This window comes from Penicillium antarcticum (genome assembly GCF_028974205.1).
Source record: "Penicillium antarcticum strain IBT 31339 chromosome Unknown utg000002l_segment0_segment0, whole genome shotgun sequence".
Classification (NCBI taxonomy): domain Eukaryota; kingdom Fungi; phylum Ascomycota; class Eurotiomycetes; order Eurotiales; family Aspergillaceae; genus Penicillium; species Penicillium antarcticum.
In genome coordinates, this window is record NW_026695300.1 from 717,147 (window position 1) to 729,667 (window position 12,521).

Consider the following 12,521-nt stretch of genomic DNA (forward strand, 5'->3'; position numbering starts at 1 on the left):
GCCATAACCGGCTTCAGTAAGACTAGGCTGCTTTCGGTCTAGGGTGGGGGTTGTATGCTTGACTAAGCAGGGTGTCGAGACTGGTTATGTCATTGATGTGTCAGGAAGCTTGACATCATGTGACATGATCCTCTAAGTCATGTGATACTACAGGGGCCGGAAGAGCCCAGAACCGTCGTCCGCGGTTAATCGCATCGAAGATCTTTTGCGGTCTGCATTTGTTCAACACCAGCATTGAAAGCGCTTACACCCGACTTGACTCATATTACCGCACTCACTCCAAGTCTTCTTCCTCAGGTGTCTCTTTTCTGCACCTCAAGGCTCGGGTCCTGTCTCAAGTGACTTCTGGCGAATGACTGCGGCGTCAGTCAGGCCCTGAAGGTACGTTGCGCTTGCTACTTGCACATCGCTCACTCGCCTCTCTCCCTCTTGCGACACCCCGTTCATCATGTCCTTCCCGCCTCCTCCAGGTCTCAAACAGACTCCCTCGTCACTTCCGCCTCGGCCACCTCCATCTTCCAACGCCGCGCAGCCACCAAGCAATGTCGGCAAACCTCGCCCTGGCTACAATGCGTTCACTGCATTCCAGCCGCGCACTGTAGCCGCCAGCCAGCCGTATCGCACGAACAGCCCGGCAGTCTCGACCCCAGCTGCACCCGCTGCGTATGCCGCCCCTGCCAGTTACAGTGCCAACTATCAACAACCACCTCAGACATATCAGAGCGGTCCTTCATACTACGGACAGCCCCAATACACCGAGCCCACTTACGGCCCAGCCGTCCCACACATCCCCAACCCCTTCGGGTCCACACCAACCCCGACCTCGGGATACCAACGCAACGGTCGCGACGCTGGCTTCGACCCCGAAACCGAGGCTCAAATCGCGCAATGGCAGAGTGCCTATTCCAACCCCACCGACGACACTGGTAAACGCCAAGGTACCCATCCTGGATCAGGCGTGAATACAGGGGCTGGCACTCCTACCGTTGGCACCAGCACTCCTGTCCCGCAAACCGAATCACAGAAAACCGTTGTTCGATCGGGTGGCGGAGAAACATGGACTGATACTACACTTCTAGAATGGGATCCAGCCCATTTCCGTCTCTTTGTCGGTAACCTGGCAGGTGAGGTCACGGATGAGTCTCTGCTCAAAGCCTTTGCTCGCTACCCATCGGTCCAAAAAGCTCGTGTGATTCGGGAGAAGCGAACACAGAAAAGCAAGGGATTCGGATTCATCAGCTTTAGCGACGGCGATGACTATTTCAAGGCCGGGCGTGAGATGCAAGGCAAATACATCGGATCGCACCCAGTTTTGTTGCGCCGAGCTACTACAGAGGTCCGCCCAGCTGCAGGTGGCAAAGATGGAAAGAAGAATGGTGGAGGTAAAAAGGGAGGCCAGCCTGGTGGCAAGGTCAAGCATGATGGCGTCAAGAAGTCCGGGAAGACCAAGGGAGGCTTGAAGATTCTGGGATAAACCCATGCAAACCAACTGTTAAGTAGAATTGTGATACTGCAAACTTGAACAACATCCATACCATGTTCTAAAATCAAATGTTCCAAATGATTGATCTCGCGGTGTAAAGTGCAACGTTTCAGGGAAGCGTCTACAGTATAGAGTATCAGGTACCCACTTCCCCCAGCCCCCGATGAAAAACACATGGCTGGGAAAAGAACGATAGTTTATAACGCCGAGAATTTCCCAATTCTACTCTCCCTTTATCCCCTGATTCCACATTCCTCTCCTAGACTTTTCTCGAAGGAGAGTCGGCCCTAGAAGCTGGTATACTGCAAGTATACTCACGCATCGGCGCCTTACACAACACAACACTAAGACACCACAAGCTGTCTTACTTTGCTCTGATTTGCTTTTGTCTTTTTCACCTGATGAGCAACGACATTACTTCTACATAATCCTCACATACACTATTAACCTAACAACCACCACCACCGCCTCCACATCCACGATCCCAGATCGTATCCACCCAAAATGGTCAAGCGCAACATCACCATCGCAATCATCATCATCGTCCTCTTCCTCATCCTCGCCATTGCTGGCTTCGCCATCTATGCCGTGAACAACCATGTCTCCTTTTTCTCCAAGAAGAAGGGTGATGAGGAGAGTGTTGAGGAAGGTGGTGGGTGATAAGGCTGGGTAGCGGGCCGCTCCCAACCACCTCCACAAACACAACTACAAACACAAACATGCACGTCTACGTCTACGTCTACGTCTACATCTGCGACTACGATCTATTACCCGATACCCTTTTTCTCTGCTGGCACTCCTCTACCTGCCGCAATGACGACTTTGAGCTTTGCTTCTTATGAAATATGTTATGTTGATCTTGTACAATTTCTTTTTTTTTTTTTTTTTTGGTCGGGGTTTGGGTTTGGATCTGGATTTGGTACATAAATTACTGTTGTATCTTGAGGTCTTGGAGTTGAAAGTTCTTTTTTTATTTTCTTCTTCTTTTTCTTTTTTCTTTTCTTTCCTCAAATGTACTTTGACGATGACTTGATCTGATGCACATTTCTGTTTTGACGTTATGAACATGATGGGTAAATCTGTTGATAGTATGAAAATAACGGTGATGATGAATATCCACGTTCAATTGATGGATTTTACGACTCCAAATTCCATATGTATTTAGTGATGGAAAAATCAAATGCATTCCCTCCGGGGTATATATCTACCCACCCAAACTTTATAATTGAACATACAAAAGGAGAAAAGGAATGATATAACAAGAAAATGACCATAGCCAGAACGCCATGATATAACCACGCTCAAAATGTATAACTTAATAGCTCTTGAGCACGAAGAGCTGTGGCAATATGCCAGGGTAGGGTGTTACCCTGCACACAGCGGATACCCTTGACACGAGCAAGAGTCGCCATATCCCGATACATGCTGAGCGTATCCTTCAAGACATTATCATGGGCAGGAGGAGGACGGGCGGAGTAGATTAAATTAGCCGTCAAGGCAAAGACACCGTCGCTGTCGGTGGGGCCTTTTCGGCGGAGGAGATAGCCGCTTGACAGGGCGGGACGGAAATCGGTGAGGTGGGCGGAGCTGTTGAGGCGGTGAGATAGGACTGCTAGCCAGGATTCATCGCATATGTCTGTCAGGGCGAGATCTGGGTCTGGTTCAAGGGACATGTCTGTTGGGGTTGGGGCATTGTACGCTGCCGGGCCGCCGCTGCTTGGTGTTGCTGCGTTGCCAGATTGTTCAGGGGATGCAATGCTGTTGTTGGGGTTGGGGGTGGAGACGGGGGTTGTGGAAAGCGGGTTGAAGACGGCCATCGATATTGGGGAAATTGGGGGTTCGAGAATTAAATCGGGAATGGCGTTAACGGAGAGGATGGTCAGTTCCAGTGAGGTGGGTCGCGATTTGTTGTATTGATCTGCGAAGCTGGTCCATGCTTCGGGATTGTCAGTAACTTAGTCTTGTGATCTCATCAGTGGATGCATACCTTCGACTTCATCAGATTCCATGGGCTCCGTGGTCACAAGCTGAACTTTCCACCGTGCTTGGATCTTTTCCATGATGTGTTTTGTCGTAGCCCAGATTTCATTCCTCACATCGGCTATTGGTCGGATGCCACTCGACTGACGATACTTGAGGCAATAAGACACAGTTCTTTGGATAGATCCAGCAACATCAGACCAAGCCACGGATATCCAGCGTTGATCTAGACTCCTAGAACAAGCAATATGAAGGCTTCGTCCATCCTGGAGTGGTGACGTCCTTTCAGGTGCAAGTCGAAAGCTGATGGCTCTTGGGAGAGGATCGGCTAGAAATATTGGTGGTGTGCAGAGCAGAGGACTTGTATCGTTCCCTTTAGGGCGACATCGACCATATACCTCCAGAGCCAGATTCAAATAGTCTTCTTGGGAAGGCATGACCAATGCCTCACTCGACATGACAAATTCCATCGGAATGATCTGCAGTACAAGCTCATTGACGGGCCGGACTTGTCGACGTTCGGAATCGGCTACCAATTGCTGGAAGAGATGCCAGAAGGCGGAACAAATATCGGCCAGTGCCGCAGTATGAGTGAAGGGATTGATGATGTAGACGACACAGTTATCAGCCGTGGGTGGAGATTGAGAGAGCTCCGTTCCAAGCTCCTCACACATTTTCTTCAGAACCAGCATCATGGATTCGTAACTGGATGAACCAGACTGCCATGACTTCAAACCCTTTTCAAACCCCGCAGAGTCGTCTCCGCGAGTATGGGTTCCAAGGCTGCAGCCTTCTTCGTATAGAAGGCCAAGCCGTCCCAGAAACAAATCTGCCGCATTTGAGGCAGTATGTGGGTAGATACAATAAGCGGAGATATTCTTTGGCCCATGAGCTGGCTGAAGGCCGAATGTCTCCCAAAAGTTGACAGCGAAAGGGAGAGCTTCTAGGTACTCCTTACCCCGACGAACACGTATGTGGGGTGCAGGTAGCCTTGCAATGAAGCCCCTGAGGACATCCTTAGGTGGCATTGGATATTGGGGCGGTTGCTGCTGTGGATGGTTGGCAGTAAATTCGTCTTGCAGTGAGGTGTATCTCTTGAAGTCAAGCTTCGAGACTTCACCTGGAAATTCTGCATCGTCCAAAGATTGCAAAAGAGACTGACTTTCGAGGTTGACGGGGCCGTTCTGCTCATCCAGTGGGTGCTTGAGGGATGATTGTGTAATTTGCTCAACCAAAAGTTGGGCAATCTGAAGCTGATCTTCGCGGAGAAGCAGAACCGGGGTTTGTTGGGACTGCAACGCAGAAAAGTAGCCAGTCAGGGTCCAATCCGAAAAGTTGGCTAGGAAGTTGCCCAAGAACGTAAAATTTTCGACTTTGAGTGCAGGGCTTGCTTCTGTGGTAGTCAATTGCTTCTCTGGGGATGCGACAGACATGGGTTCGGTGTCTGAGGGAGCACGCTTTCGCTTCAAAGAAGGTATTAACGACGGGACGGAAGGAGTTGGAGGGTGCTCTGGCATGACTTCTGCCATATCGTCGCTGCTTTCGTCGCTATCACTGCTTGAAACCGAGGACGATGGCAGACCTTTCTTTGTTTGAACCAGAGACAAAATGGCTCTGCTGCGCTCTTTTGCAGCAGCACTTGTATTGATACTGGTTCTGTTGCGGTGTGGGAGGCCAATGGTAGGTATCGCGGATGTTTGCTCATATATATCTGAAGGGCCGCCCCCTGAAAACCAAAACTTTCCAGCTGTTCCATACTTTTGGTCCCAGTCGCAAAGTTTCTTCTCAAAGGCCACGGGATGGTAATGTCCTTGGCCATGGATATCAGTAGAGATCCTGTCGTCATTGGTCTCGTGTTCGGGGAATAGGATCTTTTTGATTTCGATTGGACTTAAAGGTGGGCTGATTGTTTGGCCTGTCCGATCTGTAGGCGAATGAGCGACCCCTTGAGGAGAGATAGGCTCATTGGGTTGTGGGGCTTCTTTCTGCATTGGAGAGACATATGCCTCCGTTTCCGCATCATTTGGTATTTCCAGTGGCAAATTAGGAGATGAATTTTCATCAATCATAGGTTCGTCCTCTAGACGGGATAAATCCTGGGATGCTTGGATGGTTCCTTGTGGTTGTTCCACATGCTCATCGCCCATGCCTTCAAAGTCGGGGTCATCAAAGAAGCTAAAGTCAGCATCAGTGATACCCTTCGACCCAAAGTCCCTGTCATTCATATCCCCGAAGAGATCTTCCTCGTCACTTGCATCATATCGGCCAGTGCCAACCCCAATTTCATTCCCGGGTGATGGCTCTGACCCCGAAGCATCCCTTTGAGGATCTCGTGGGGGTGCGTTAGGTAGCCCGAAGTCAGAATCTTCCGCAAAAGCCTCGGACGGATTTGGATTGTTCATGTCGGTTGCCGCAGCTCCATCTGGAGGAGTTGGATAGACCAAATTTGTGTTTTGCAGATCAGGATATTGCGCAATTCGAGATAGACTCTCTGTACTTTCCAGATGGTCGGCTTTGGGCGATGGCGATATTTCCTGTTCTTTTATTTGACGCTCCTGTGGGAAATGAATATTTTGGGCTGAGTGATCTAGCTTGAGAGAGCTCGCTTGTGAAGTCCAACGGTCTGCGAAATCTAGAGGATCATCGAAAAGGGGCATCTGGGTTTCGAAGGTGGTATTCGATGAGCTAGCCCTTCTGAAACAAAATCTAGCAGGCCAAAGCATGCGTTTCAGCGGCAGCGCAGATTGACCATCATCACTCTGTCGCCATGCTTCTCCAGCAAGCCTAGCATAGAATGCCTCCCAGACCTCTATTTCAACCCAGGACTCTTCGTCGGCCGAGCCAATCTGCAAGCCAAAATTCTGCAACCACTGTATAACATCCAGCTTCCACTGCAATCGCTGTGCTGACACATCGCCCGATGTGGGATGTCCTGGAGAAGAAGCGGTAGGCGCATCGATATTTGCTGTGACAAGTCGAGCGATAGTTCCATTGGGACATAACCAAAGATCGATTCCAGGCTGCATGCTAAGAAGATCGGCGACATTATCTCGGGGCGCCAGTCGCCTAATACCAGTTTGCGGTACAGTCTGGGCGGAAACGGTTATGGTTCCACCCAAAGTGAGCTGAACATTCAGCGTCGTTAAGCATGAATTAGAAAAGATGCTGTCGTTATCAATATGGGAACTTTCATAGCCTAGTTTCTCCACCGCGGTGTAGAGAGTGCGCGACCCGAGCGGTAAAGCGCCATGACATCGAATTAGCTGAAGGCTGATTGAACCTGTGACTGCAGAAATGAAAGCAGCATAAATACCCGCTGAGTTGATGAGGCCATCTTGGCGTCGAGGTGGTGCTTGCCCTTGAGTTGGTCGTGGCTGCCCAGGTTGGGCTACCTGAGCCTGATTGTCGGTGAGTCCTTTTACTAAGTCCAGCGCGGTGACACTCCCCAAAGCACCAACTACGCGGGGATTAGAAGAAGCACAAAACAGATATCAGGACGGCTTAGATACATACCTTTCAAAGTTGTGGTGCCAACAACAATTTTATTGTTATCTTCGCCACTCAGATAGAGGGGTTTCAGGCTTTCAAATTCAGGAGTAGAGGAGAAAACCCAAAGACCTAAGCGCCTTGGGGAGGACGCCAGGCAATTCAGGCTTCTTAGTCGAGCCTCTAAATCCTTGAGGCGACTCAGATGCTTCAAGATGGTGTAGCCATTGGTAGGGCCTTCTTGTGGTTGATTTGGGCCACGAGATTCTTCTGTGTATATCCTCCAATAGATATTGGAAAAGCCATCCTAATTTGACGCGTCAGTATACATTCAAACATGTATCAGCTGATGCGACGCTCACAATGAGATGTATGTTAGTGTTTGCGCCCCCAGGGAAGTCCATAATTCAACAGACGCGGACAGCCCTGAAGACTTTCAAAGATAGAAGAAGAAAGCTCGCAACTGACTCTGGAATTCATTGCCAGTTGGTCGCATAGTCCGTGGCGAAGAGCAGAAGCGCATAGCCGAGAGATCAACACGCGAATATGTCAGCCGCCGAGGCCATAATGGGAAGCAAAGACAGATATCTTAAGATGTACTAGAGTTTGAGAGATGCAACTCTGTAAATGAAGCATGGAACAATCTCAGCTCTTCGAATGTTGAAGTTGGAATTCCGGGGGACGTTCGCCAGGGACAACTCGGGCCAATCACCGACATCCGGCCGGATAGGGTCACGTGTTTCCTATCAGCCTATCTTTTTTTTTTTTTTTGTTCCTCAACTCGAATTTCAGCAAAAATCGATATTCGACGCCATGAAGCTGTCTAATCCGTCTGAAGTCCCGGTGTATACCATCGCGGGCTCAGATTCTGCTCGCCCGCTTCCAGACTGGCTTGCGAGACAGCGAAAGCGCAGCTTGAAGAAAGATGCAGAGTATTCCAACCGGGTCGAGTTACTGCAGGACTTTGGGTTTGATGAAGCTAGTACTTGTGTACGAGCCAGTGAAGATGGTGAATGGGTGATGAGTACAGGTTTGTACTATTTCTAGGATTTTCTTTTGAGGCGCAAGTCTTAATATTGATTTTTTGCAGGAACCTACAAGCCCCAAATGCACACCCATTACCTTCCACAACTATCACTTTCCTACTCTCGTCACACCATTGCGCTTAACACCACATTCATTCTACTGTCTTCCGATTACTCCAAGTCTCTCCACCTCCAATCTGATCGATCTCTCGAATTCCATACCCCATCGGGACTACACCACACCACCAGACTTCCCCGATATGGACGGGATATTGTCTACGACCGCCAGTCGACCGAGGCGCTGGTTCCTGCAGTCGGCGTCAATGGCGACGGAATGGGAGAAGTATTCCGGTTGAACTTGGAGCAAGGCCGGTACATGCGCAGCTTTGAGGTCGATGTTGGCGGTGACGATCTCACCTCTGCAGGTGCTGGAACTCGTCAAGGTGGAATCAACCCAGGATCGGTCAACACAGGTGCCATTGCTGAAGAGAGTCACAACCTGTTGGCTTTCGGAACATCGGTAGGAACAGTTGAGCTTTGGGATCCCAGAGCAAAGGGACGCGCAGGCGTTCTTCTTCCACCTACACAAGTTGGATTTGACGAGAGCCGTTCCGAGATTACCGCCCTCGACTTCAGTCGATCCGGTCTGAACCTTGGAACTGGTTCCTCCAATGGACTTATCCACCTCTACGATCTTCGTTCGCCCGTTCCCCTTCAGAAGAAGGATCAAGGTTACGGTTTCCCTGTCCATACCCTTCAGTTCCTTGAGCCTTCCACCGCAACACGCGCCGCAACTATTGAACCCAAGCTGCTCTCCGCTGATAAGCGTATCATCAAGCTTTGGGATATCGAAGACCAAAAGCCTTGGACATCGGTTGAACCAGCCGTGGATCTCAACTCGGTGGCCTGGTGTAAGGACAGTGGAATGCTTCTCACCGCAAACGAGGGCCAACAGCAACACGTTTTCTTCGTACCGCAACTTGGACCTGCGCCCAAATGGTGCTCATTCTTGGACAACATGGTTGAAGAGATGGCTGAGGATCCCAATGATCCCAACGCGTTCAAGACTTCTGAGGATGGCACTCTGTTCGATGGCTACGAGCTTGTTACTGCTGAGCAGGTCGCCAAGTGGGGCATTGAGAAGCAGATCGGACAGGGTGGCTTGATTCCGTTCACGCACGGATTCCTGATGCCGAAGATGCTGCATGAGGAGGCCATGAGAAGGTTCGAGACCCCAGGCGACAACCCTGAGGGCCTGCGCCACAAGACCGTGCAACAGAAGATTGACCAGGAGCGTGAGAGTCGCATCCGAGGCAAGAAGAAGGTCGCTGTTAAGATTAACAGGAGACTGGCAGAGAGAATGATGAAGGAGGAGGAGAAGAAGGAACGCAAGCACGCTAAACGTTTGCTGGAAGGCGCAGAAGACAAGGAGATGGTCGATGCGCCTGCACCTTCCGATGACAAGGAGACTGGTGTCCTTAAGGACAGCCGTTTCGCTCAACTGTTCGAGGACCGCGACTTTGCGGTCGACGAAACATCACGTGAATTCCAGTTGTTAAACCCCAGCACAGTTCCCGAGGCTGCTACTTCAAAGTCCCAGAGAAAGGAGCGTGGCTTGACGGCAGTCGAGCAAGAGGCCGTTGACGATGTACCTGGCTCAAGCTCGGACGATTCAGGCTCCGATAGCGAATTCGAGCGACCCGCGAAACCAGTTTCTTCTAAAAAGATCTCTTCTGCAGACTACAAGAGAACCAAGCGGCCTCCTCCTCGCATGCAGGTTTCTTCCTCGAATCACACCTCTACTCGGGACCGCTCTTTCGGCTCGCGTGCCCAGAACATGAAGTCGAGACAGAAGCCTACCCGCCGTGGTGGTGTCGTCGGCGAGCAGGAAATCAGCTTCAATCCTGCTGGAAAGCCGAAGCGTGCTGCCCCCGAGGTCCGTTACGACAAGCCCGACAACCCATTTAAGGCAAAGGAACGTCGCAGTGCCTCTGGAAACACTTTTCGCAAAATGTAATGCGTGCTTTTCACCTAACCTTTTACTTGGCCTCAAAAAGGTCATGCTCTTGATACCCTATTCTGTCCACTCAAGAAGCTCCCCGCCCACTTTCCATGGAGGAAATCTGGGTCTTTTCAGCCTCCGTCCATCTGGCATAGCTATCAATCGATAAGTCTAGCCATCCTCAGCTCAATCGCAGCCGAATATCAAAAGTAATCTGCATAGCTACTATGTCAGGTTTACGGCTTTGATGCTTGATTCCCTTGCATCATCAGACCTCACAGTCTACAGCAGCCTTTTCAATTCCCTCATTGGATACCATTTTACGATCATAGACAGCTTTGAGATAGCACCAGCATCGTTCAAAGCCCTGGTGCACCCTTGTTTTTTTGAATGACCACCATGTATCATAATTATTCAAAAGCGATGCCAACAGGCTTGATTCATTCAGCAAATCTACCCTTCTAGTCTTCCTCCGTGGGCAGATAGATATACGTGTACCTTTCAACAGACCCTCATTGCTGCTTTCCAGGTGAGGCATTGGTTTCTGCGCCATTTGAAACGAATAGCTTCCCCATTTCAAAATGATTTTGCTCCGCTGCCGCTTGGATGGCTGTCCGACCATACATTGGACCAGGCGAGGCATCGATTTTTGCACCGTAAGAAAAAAGCAGCTGAACCATATCAAGATGACCTTGTTCTGCTGGGGCTTGGAGGGCATTTCGGCCATGAGCTTTAACATAGTCTCGTTCTGCCTCAGGATCCCATTGAAGGTGGAACAAAACAAAAAAACTGCGTTTGATAGCATTTTATATAGATCGCAGCCTCAGGCACCGATGAAGTAATCGGCCACGCTAGTCCCAAAATGGCACCCGTGCAACGTCGACCCTGCCATCTCGAAGTCGAGTCCATCTCTCATAAATCCCTGGGGGTGTTTATTTCTTGATCTCTTTTGGGGTTGCATTTCCCAGCTCGAGTCACGCTCGTTACGCCCAGGAACCCCACGGGCCACCTTTACCGCAATCCGGGGATATTCCAGGTCCGATACCACTCCGAGCTCCTCTGTTTCCGATGTCCTGATCCCGTCATCTAGGACTTGACCCCCGTGTCTTATTGAATAATCAGAACTCTCCTGTAATCGGAGAGTTATTTGAGCCTGTCGTGGACGTCGAGTAGCTCGTCCGTGGAGGCTAAAGGCCAAAGGTCTATGGCGGAGAACAAGCGCCAAAGCTCAGTGAAAGCGTCCGCGCAAAAGTCATCTGGTAACGTATCAGGTTCCGGCATGGCAGCTATGGTTCCCTTGGAGGCCGCATTGAGCGGCGCGATTGGCGCCCGGTGAGTGTCCGCGACCAACTCTTGATCCCTCCTGTCGAATCGCGGGGCTAACATGTGCGATTTCCCTCTTCAAGTGTGCGCCTCACCACTGCCCAACCCAATGCGATGACCCACGAAGGCACATTGTTCACAGTCGATCCCATCACCAGCCTCGTGGCTATCAACACTGCCCCCGCGGCCAACCCCGGGGACGCCAAACAGGCCCAGAACGGTGACTATCATGTGGTCCCCATCTCGCGTATCCAAGGCTTCCAGATCCTCTCCCTTGCCGCGCCCTCCAACTCCACCTCGTCCTCGTTCGCAGACGCCCAGCCTACAATTCAGGCCCTCGATACCCGTGCGCTGAAGGCCCGCGAGATGAAGGCGATTGGCGAATTGCTCGAGCGAGAAGCGCGTCGTGGCAAGGGTGTCACTCGGGAGGCTCAGGAGCTCTTCGATGCGTTCAGCCGTACTATGCCCGCGCGCTGGAATGGAAACAACATTATTGTCGCGGATGCCGTAACTATTTCGGCTCCCTACAAGGCTGAGGACTGTCGCCCGATTATCGACGGTGATACCGCAGCTCTTGCTCGAGTGCGCAAGGTGGTAAGTATCACGCTCACCGGCTGATCAATTAGGGCACGTACAGCTAACGAATTGAATTCTAGCTCGAGATGGAGCGCAAGAAGATCGAACTTCGCAATGCTAGCGCTACTATTGGATCCACTAGCACCTTCTCCCGCCCGCACGATATCCCCGGTGACCAGCGCAAAGGCGGATAAACGTGACAATCCCAACCTTCAACATGCGGACATCTGGTGATATCATGGGAGAGGTCTAGCGTGACGTTCGAGGCTGTCCACAGCGTTCGAGAATAGTTGATAGACATACCCCAAGCTGAAGTCGGCTTTGAAATGAGATCATGATGAACCCGAAAATGGGTTCAGTGAGACGACTGCGTGGTCAGATCACTTCTTTAAGGGGTTGGATGACTGGCGGAAATCATTTGCTATAGCCCGGCTCTTGATAAGCTCTGATTGTCACCATGCCGGACTGACTGCATTGCTACAAACTGATATCCCCTTGTTTCTTGAACTCTGGGCACGACGGTGCCCTCAAGCCGAGAATAGTAACTAAATCAATCGCTACGATAACTCCTTTTCAAGACAATGAGACGGACGTAAATGATTCCAATCCAAGTAGATTTGGTTCAGTTATCATACGACTCTTCGAT

General features: G+C 50.6%; 5 protein-coding genes across 5 annotated transcripts; 3 read left to right on the top strand and 2 right to left on the bottom strand.

Moving 5' to 3' along the window:
• Window positions 1-448: 448 nt before the first annotated feature.
• Window positions 449-1,474, top strand: N7508_001257 (RNP domain protein; the record flags this gene model as incomplete). Its single annotated transcript, XM_058459323.1, has 1 exon — window positions 449-1,474. One exon carries the CDS (start codon window positions 449-451, stop codon window positions 1,472-1,474), a length of 1,026 nt encoding a protein of 341 aa, XP_058322855.1.
• A 268-nt stretch (window positions 1,475-1,742) lies between these two features.
• Window positions 1,743-2,083, bottom strand: N7508_001258 (uncharacterized protein; the record flags this gene model as incomplete). Its single annotated transcript, XM_058459324.1, has 2 exons — window positions 1,743-1,770; window positions 1,923-2,083. The coding sequence occupies 2 exons, from the start codon at window positions 2,081-2,083 to the stop codon at window positions 1,743-1,745; spliced, it is 189 nt and encodes a 62-aa protein (XP_058322856.1).
• A 701-nt stretch (window positions 2,084-2,784) lies between these two features.
• N7508_001259 (uncharacterized protein) lies at window positions 2,785-7,353 on the bottom strand (the record flags this gene model as incomplete). The annotated part of the gene is made up of 4 exons (XM_058459325.1): window positions 2,785-3,419; window positions 3,471-6,920; window positions 6,977-7,256; window positions 7,312-7,353. 4 exons carry the CDS (start codon window positions 7,351-7,353, stop codon window positions 2,785-2,787), a joined length of 4,407 nt encoding a protein of 1,468 aa, XP_058322857.1.
• A 409-nt stretch (window positions 7,354-7,762) lies between these two features.
• N7508_001260 (WD repeat NOL10/ENP2 family protein) lies at window positions 7,763-9,991 on the top strand (the record flags this gene model as incomplete). The annotated part of the gene is made up of 2 exons (XM_058459326.1): window positions 7,763-7,979; window positions 8,040-9,991. The coding sequence occupies 2 exons, from the start codon at window positions 7,763-7,765 to the stop codon at window positions 9,989-9,991; spliced, it is 2,169 nt and encodes a 722-aa protein (XP_058322858.1).
• A 1,189-nt stretch (window positions 9,992-11,180) lies between these two features.
• N7508_001261 (anticodon-binding domain-containing protein) lies at window positions 11,181-12,069 on the top strand (the record flags this gene model as incomplete). Its single annotated transcript, XM_058459327.1, has 3 exons — window positions 11,181-11,308; window positions 11,383-11,893; window positions 11,956-12,069. 3 exons carry the CDS (start codon window positions 11,181-11,183, stop codon window positions 12,067-12,069), a joined length of 753 nt encoding a protein of 250 aa, XP_058322859.1.
• Window positions 12,070-12,521: the final 452 nt, after the last annotated feature.